At 44.1% G+C, this 8521-nt stretch overlaps 1 protein-coding gene across 1 annotated transcript in view; it reads left to right on the top strand.

The window, feature by feature from the left end:
* Nucleotides 1-882: 882 nt before the first annotated feature.
* Nucleotides 883-8521, top strand: part of PDGFC (platelet derived growth factor C) — a 249535-nt gene continuing 241896 nt past the window's right edge. The window contains exon 1 of the mRNA XM_073341444.2: nucleotides 883-1761. Within this exon, the coding sequence (XP_073197545.1) occupies nucleotides 1644-1761 (118 nt within the window). The 5' untranslated portion in view covers nucleotides 883-1643. The remainder of the gene's footprint in view (nucleotides 1762-8521) is intronic.

Here is an 8521-nt window from a genome sequence, read left to right as displayed (position 1 = left end):
GAGCTGAACTTCCTCCTAGTTTGGAGCCAGGCTTTTGACTGGGCCCACTATCAAGGCTGCTGCAAGCTGTGAAGTTTGGCTGGAGAGCCGAACCTGCCCAAAGCTGAGCAATGGTCCGAGCTGGGGATCGAGCCCATCTCTATTTCAAACCCCACAGCCAGGGGTGGCTAATGGGTTGTGTGCCAAAACCAGCGACGCTGGAAGGGTCAGAAAGGCTCCTTGCGCCGTACTGGAGACAAGACGCCCCGACTCAGCCAGAGCGAGCGGTGATGGGCCGTTTCCTGCGATCTGCCGTGACCTGGCACCAAACATCCCGCTGATCAAACCAGGAGCGGCGGGGGCTCGCCCATTCCCTCCCGTCTCTTGGCGGCCTTCACAAGCGCCGGGGGCTCCCTGGAGGCTTGGGGGCCGTTGTCTGGCAGGTTAACGTTTGTTTTGCTTGCTCCGACGCCTTCCCCTGTGCCCGGAGCGGGCCGAGCTCAGCCCGAGCCCGGCTGCGCCGCGCTCTGCTCTAGCACCTGTTGGGTCGCCAGCTGGAGGCCAAAGGCAGAGAGCGCGAGCCGGCGGCGGCGGGCGGCAGCAGCAGCTCCGCTTCCCCCCCTTCCCGGCTGCCCTGCGCAGCGGCAAGCTCCCCCCACCCCTAGCAGCCCCCGCCTGGGCTGGCCACTCCGGCTTCCTGCGCGCCCCTCCCGGCGACGCTAGGGGTAACCTCCGCCGGGCGGGAGCCCTGGGCCAGGGCGGTTCAGCCGGGCGGCCCCGGGCAGAGGAATTGCGGGGTGCGGGGCAGGAGGAGAAGGGGGATCCGCGCAGAGGGGGCGGGGGAAGGTGAGACAGCAGGGAGGAGGGGGACCGCGGGGAGTAGGGGCAGGCTCCTGGGGGAGGGGAGCCGGGCCGGCTTGCTGGGGGCTCCGGGCGGCGGAGGTAGTCTTTTAACGCGAACCGCTGTCGCGTCAAACTCAAACCAGGTGCCGGGCTCGGGCTGCGTGCAGCCGCTGGCGGGGGAGAGCGGAGCAGCAGCAGCAGCAGCAGCCTGCCCCGGCTGCGTGCGCTGGGACGGGCACTTTGTTCGCGCTCCCACCCCCTCCCCTGAGGCCGGGCCGCCGGGGGGCAGGGCAGAGACACGCGAAGGAGCGGGGAGCGGAGCCCTGCGGAGGGGCTGAGGGACGCTGCCCGGCTGGCAGCGCGGCTGTCTCGCAGAGGGCGAAGAAGGGGTTTCTCAGGGAGCTCGCCTTGCTCTCCGCCCCCTCCCCGCGCCGTTCCTGCTGTTTTGCTTGTGGAGCTGACAGGTGCCGCTCCGAGGCGGCGGCGAGTCCTCTCGTCCCCTCCGCCCTTGGCCCCAGTGTGCGCTGGGCGCCTTCGCCTGCCCCGCGCGGATTGCTGAGCCCTTGCGAAGCTGGTGTGGGTCCAGCTTTTGCTTTGATCCTTTAGCGCCCCCCCCCCCCAGACACGGAGAAAGGCGCTAGGACAAAGTTTTGGATGGGATTATGTGGAAACTACCCTGCACTTCTGCGCTGCCAGAGCGGGCTCAGGGCTGCTTTCTCCCCAGCGGCGCAGCCATCGCCTGGTGGTGGTGAAAGAGACTCGGGACTTGCCGGCGATCTGAACGTGCCTGGTGTGTGTGATAACTTCCCCCGGTCAGCCAAATGCTCCTCTTCGCCTTCCTCCTGCTGACATCTGCCCTGGCCAGCCAGAGACATGGAGCCCAAGCGGAGTCCAATCTGAGCGTCAAGCTGCAGTTCTCCAGCGCCAAGGAGCAAAATGGTAAGGCACGGACAGTGTTCCCAGCCAGGCTGGGGAAGGAGGGGAGGGTGCATTAACTCTGCAACTTCGGACGCCGGGCTGTCTCGAACCTGTGGCTCTCTCAACAGAGCGTAACTTCACAATGCACAACACACCGTGCAGGCAGTCCTGAGCGAGGCTGTAAATATCTCATTGAAACTCACTGCGGGAGGGGAAAAAAAAATCTTACGTCGCCCAAGTGAGCCTTTAAGATCGAAGCCAAAATGAATGAGACTTGGCAGGTCTGTCTTCGCTGTGTGTTTGTTACTCCAGGAAACTTGTCAGCCTCGTTAACTGAAGCAGGGGAGGTAAAAGGGCACCAATTAACTAGCCAGAAGATAGCAAAGAAGGAAGCTCACAGCCTGTTTGGAGACTTTATTTTGTGGGTGGTGGTTTAAAATGTTTCTTTTCTTTCTTTTTGTTTTTCTAACCACACCTTTGTGCCCTAATCCTTCCTTCTCTGGTAGGGTGTTTTTGTGTCGGTTGGTGAATGGGCACTATTTTGTATGTGCTGGAAACCAGCTATTCCTGCATAGGAAATGAGAATTACTTTCAGCTTTCAAGTGTACCTGAAATGTTTAGAAAACTCTCAGATGCAAGTTCCCTTGGGCGGGGATTGCTCAGAGCTGGAGAAAGGCTCCTTTCATACAGCAATGGCAGCTTCAGGGTGTGTAATTTGCTTAGCCTCTGAACTCCATATGATTTACATTATTCAGATTTTTAAGGGCCTTTTCTCTTGATCTACTATTATGAAGTCATTTTAAACACTACTTTAAAAACAGAAATGTTATGTACCACATGAAACCACACTATTTATGCAGAATGTCTACAATTAGGCTATTAAACACCCTGTTTTCCAGTGATGTATGCCAATATACAAGGGGGAAAATCTTAGCAGTTTGTCTGTTAGCTAGACTGTTGTTTCTCCTAGACAAACCAACATAAAGGTGCAAGCAGAATACTCCCAAAGTTTTAGTAGGTTATAAATGAAATATAACAAAAATGCAAATTTAAAGACTTGCTCAGTTCAGCAAAAACTGTCATCTTGAACTTGACTCTCTTGATATAAGTATTATGTGCTGCATCTTTTAATACAAAACAAATAAAGAACTAAGTGGCCTGTTACAGGCATTATGTGAGTTAATAGAATGTGTGGTGTTACCAAATTTAGCAGAAGAGATTAATATTGCTGCTGTTTGCTAATGTGATGACATATGGCACCTGCAGACTGCCTGGGCTACTGATCAAAGAGCAGCACAGGGATCAGTCTCTAATCAGAGCAACTGCAAAGGGCTAGGGGAAAGTGATCAAAAGAGTCAGAAACCTGACAGGAAAATTAATCAGGCTAACCTTTGTCCTCAGTACAGGAAAATATCTATGTTGTGTGAGAATGAAATATCTCCCATCCTCCCAATTCATCTGACTGATGGAGGTTTTAGGAAGCCAGCTAGAGACAAAGTGGATTCAGGGCAAATGTAATGAAAATATGCTTTACTCTTTTATTTATGTGGTGTATACAAGGAGCATAGTGAAGTGTTTGAATTACCATTGCTTTCTCAACGCAGACAAAGTTCACGTGAGAGACATAACAGGTTGTCAGCCTTCCACAAGAGATTTGTTATATGACAGTGCAACAGGGTCTTAAATAGACACTAAGGCCTTATTGCCTAGTTGTACAATAAAAAAGTCTGAAAAGTGAAACTGCAACACAGGAGAGAGGTAGAATTGCTATAAAATAAATATTTATGGATAATATAAACAGTTATATCTGACAGCACAACTTAGGCACTGTTCATACACTGGTAATGCAGCTGCCTGAGGTCAAGCTTCAGGTGGCTAATGATCCAGTTTTTCACTTTGTGAGGTACAGTAACTACATCACAGTCTTGTAACAATTACAAAACCAGAAGAAAGAGAAAAGAGTTCCAAAAATGTTACTCTTAATATATTAAATATAGTTCATATAGTATAGCTATCTGAATAGTTGTTGACCTATGCTTTCATTTCCAGCTCTTAACTGTTGCACTTAGTCTAATGTAAAAGTTTAGCTAAAACTAAAACCAATACTTAATTTTTCTGACACACTTTAATTATTTGTGGGATCAGTAACGTTGGTCAGACCAGTTTTAACTTGATTTAATTAGAGTGATTTTTTTTAACTCTATAGCAATCTAAAGAGTGTATAGCTTTTAGCTAGAGGCAGGTTAAAACTCCATGTAGTTGGCTAGGAGATGTTGCTGTTCACATGCCAAAGCTTTATATACAATGTTTTGGTTAGAAGAAAAAAGTGGGGGGGGGAGGATGGCTGGGAGGGAGAAACCCTTATCTCCTTCATCCTAGAAATAAAAAGTTCCGACTCCTAATTGCTAAATTGATATCTAGCCAAACAATTGTACTACAAAACAAATTAAAATCGTACTGACTGCATGCTAGAGTAGCTATTATTGGTTCAAACTGCTCTGGGAGTTAGTTAATAACTTATTGCTTGAATAAAGTTAAGCATGTATATAAGTATTTGCAGGATCAGGTCCTTTTTGTCAAGAGTCCAAACCGTTAACTTGAAGATGTAACTGTACAGTGTGACTCAATGTAGTTTTTTTTTTGGGGGGGGGGCGGAATGTAAGGTGTTCTCTTGTTATATTGCATATTAGGAATTACATTTTAGATACTGGTTTCCTAGTCTGAATTTTTGTACACAATTAAAAGGTAGAAATTCTCATCAGAAATCAGTATTTTACTGCCATCTGCCAGGAATTCAACATGATGGGTGCTGTGGGGCCAATATAGTTCTACATGAAACCACTTAAAACTACATACTTGCTTTTGTCAGCCCTCTGGTATAATCAGTTTAAGTTTCTTGAAGGTTTATTTGTAAACTCTGCTTGGCATTAAGCAGTCTTAAAATTATTTAATTCTGGAATATCTTTACTCAGTTGAATTACAAAACTAAAGATTAATAAGTTGTTACATTTGGAGGCTCAAAAGTGAGTGATCATTTGGTAGGCATGAGATTGGAGTATGTGCTATACTTGGTGGAGGCTGCTATTTATATGGATGAATTGTTTCCACATTTCTGTGTAATTTTGACCAAGAGGGTTCTGCTTGAATGGGTTGGCAAGTTTACAAAGCTTTGTAAGTTTCTATCATAGCTCTCTAAAATACATTCATTACCATCTTTGTACCCATACCAAAACAGGGTCCAAGAAAAAATTCTGAGATTCAATTACTCTTTTGAGAAGTTCCCAATCTCCCTTGCATAAGATTTTATTACATTCATTGCATTTTTTCCCTCCTATTACCCCTCCCCATCTCTCTTTTCCTGTTACTCCTTTCATCCTGCCACTTCTGAACCTCTCCTTTTGTCTTTCATTCCCCCATTCATGGTGCTATAGTTTCAACATTTGATAAGTTGGATGGGTCAAATTCACCACTGGCAGAAGTGAGTGCAACTCGTTTACCACAAAGGAGATTTGTTTATTGATCTCTCAGCAAATTTGGCCACAATATAGCAGTGACCGGAGAATGTAGGTTCTCTAGCCATATTTTTGGCTGTTGTGGGACAAGATAAGTTTTGTAAAGCAATTCTATTAAACGATAGAAATCAGGGTATACGTACAAGAATATTACAAAATACTTCTTTGTGTGAGATGACAGGAAAACCTATTATCAGATGCCATGTATGACAAAATAGTTTATCTGTAATCTGCATTTAAAAAATAAACTACTGTAGAACTTCAGGAGACAAAGGCTTGAGATGAATCAACACACAACCAAAATCAACTGGTTAGAAATATTAATTCACATGGAATCAAGTTTCGAGCATGAATAACAGCAATCACAGGTAGTGCACCAGTATATCTGTTGATTTTCTACAAGTTATTGTCTCATCAACGGAGCCTCTGCTTATGATTTAGTGATCTAGTTCCTGTAACAATTTGTTAAATGATGGTAAAAAGTGTAGTTCATAAAGAATTCCGGAATGGAGAGTGACAGCACTTTTAGTAAAGCTGTCTGAATTATTTGCAACAAATCTGAAGTCTACTGGAGGTTGATACACCCAGAAACCTCCAGGCTGTGGCCTGCAAAAAGCTCCATGAACATGGGTGGAGTTTCAATGTACAGCTGAAGAGCCAGTATTCATTGAATCTCCTTCCCATGGCTGGCCTCCCACATTTCCCCACAATAACTCAAACCAAAGCATTGGTTGCCCACTTCTTACACCACATATCTTCAAAGAGAGATTGAGGCTGTGTAGGGGAAGGTAATTGACTGTAGTATGGTCAGGGGTTGGTGCTGGATTTTCCTTGGAGGATTGAGTTCACTTAACTCAATCCTCTAAGTAGTCCTGTAGAAGCCTGTGCATTTTATACATCCCCAATCCAAATCCTGCAAGACTCAGAAAGTCATGATTTCAAGAATAAACTGAATTTAAATGGAATATTTAGAGAAAAAAACTACTCACAATAAAACAATGCATTTCAAAACAGCCAGATCTAAATGTTCTGCTATCAGCTATAACTGGTCTGACAAATAGGAAGAAAATCTGCTGACTAATGCTGGGTGGTGCAGTTTTTTTTCATTGGCAAATAGATGTCACATGTTCGGAATTATTTATCTAAAAGGAAAAGTAGACATGAAAAACTTCTGAAGTTTAATCTGTTTCTGTTTAGTTCAAAATGTGGGTTTGGTGTGAAACTTTTAAAACCCTTTTATGGAAAGAGTTAAGGGTTGTACAACACCCTTTTTAAAGTTTTAAACGAGGGATTATGTGGCAAATTGGAAAAGTTTTAACAAATCTTCAAACACGTAATCACGTGTAGTAAATAACTGCAAGAACATTTTAAGACTCATCATTGGCTTTGAAGTTTACTGTTAACATTAATACCACTACTATTTATAGTACTACTTGTAACCTTTCTTTATTTCAGCTTCTCCTCTCTGTTACGTAAAGTTTGTTTTAGTAGTGTGGAAAGTTCCCTACATGTTTCCATTTCTGTGCACTCCTGCCTTTTGTCTACATTTGTTACATATCTAGACTTGAATATTGAATGCAGTTTGCTTAAAATCTGATTTCTTGCAGTTATTGTTTTCTAATAGATTTACAGAACTTGAACCACAAATTAGTATTTAAACTGTGTGGGTTTTTTTTTTTTTTTTTTGCACCTCATGCAGTCCTTTCATATCAGAGAGGGAAACAGAATGTATACCTTGAGCCCATGAGAGCCATTCTAGTGGAGGTCTCATGTTGAACTCTGTAGATAAAGTCATCTACATGGTTAGGATTTAATCCTAACCTTTTGGTTCTAATTATTATTCCAGCCGACATGTAGTAGCAAAGTTGTGCTTTGCTGCCTGCAGCAGTGGTATTGCTTTATAGCAACGTTTTTCATGTAGTCATTAGACCTGTCTGGCAATTCCTAACTGTTGCAGTCTGCTCTCCTTTTCACAAGATTAGCTTATTTGAGTGGAATTTAGGCTGTTGCTCCACCTCTTTATGGCTTTTTGTATGTAAAAAAGAGCTATTTTCACCTCAGTCACAAAATGGATGTCATGCAAAATGGACCTCATGGTGGGTGAGCACTTTGGAGGATGTCCCAGTAGACAAGTAACTTTCAGCAGAGTACATAGCTTTGTAAAGGAATTGTACTGCAGAACAATAACAGAAGTAACATTCCCATATGTGAATGTTTAATAAGCACTTAAATAAATTTATATGTACCTGATTGCTTTGGAGCTAGTAAATGATTTGCACACTGTGGTTGACTCAGACCTGTTACTCCTTGTTCGGAAGACTTGTGCAGCTTTTATTTGAATCTGAAATATTTGGGAACACCATGTAGATGAAACCTCGTAATGTTTTATCAGCACAAAGCTGCAGTATAATTTTCACATTCTTGAGAAACTTGTGGGATACTATTTTAAGTTTTCAGAGTCCAGAAGATTTATGCATTCTTGGTCCACATTTGTGTCAGCTGCAGTATGCACCTGTCTTTTGATCCCTTTGCAGAGAGAGCATATTGCCAATATTACACTGGGGTTATATACAGTTAATCTCATGCTCCCACAACATGCTATCTGGGTTCAAGTCCTATTGTATTAATGGGTCCTCTGATGTAACTACAAATAACCGATAAATAATGTTATAAAAATAGCTAATCTCTGTACATTGGTGGGAGGTTGAGTCGAAACAAAACATAAACTGGAGAAAATCTTTATGAACAGAAAGCAAGCAAGGTAATATGAGCAAAAGGAAATATCAGTTAAAAACTTCCTCAGTCTCTGAGTCAACCCAGTCCTTAGAATCAGGTTAGTGAGCGCTGACTTGCCCAGAGGTTCTCCTCCTGGGCTGGTGGGTTAATACTCCACTCTATTGCAAATGTGTCAAATGAATGCTAAGTGGTGTAAAATATTGTCATTCTTATTTGGTATTTTACATTCCCTTGCACAGGTGTAAACAACTGTGCAAGGCAGTGGAGTATCGGGCCTTCTGTCTCTGAGGGCTTGTCTTCAGTGCAGAGTTTGCTCAGGGTTGTAGCTCAACTGTTGCCCTGTGGGTTTTTTAACCTATACCCTGTGGGTATAAGTTGCACTTGAGATAGTAGAAACTCATTAGCTGCTAATACAATCCATCTGTACAGCTTGAGTGTTATTTGCCAGTGTGGCTGCTCTTACTTGAACTAGGCTAACTGCAGCGGAGTTAACTCTGCAGTGAAGACATAGTCTTAGTTCATCCTTTTTATAG

The sequence above is a fragment of the Lepidochelys kempii genome, chromosome 4, assembly GCF_965140285.1.
Source record: "Lepidochelys kempii isolate rLepKem1 chromosome 4, rLepKem1.hap1, whole genome shotgun sequence".
In the NCBI taxonomy this organism is placed as follows: domain Eukaryota; kingdom Metazoa; phylum Chordata; order Testudines; family Cheloniidae; genus Lepidochelys; species Lepidochelys kempii.
This window is presented reverse-complemented; position numbering and strand designations above follow the sequence as displayed.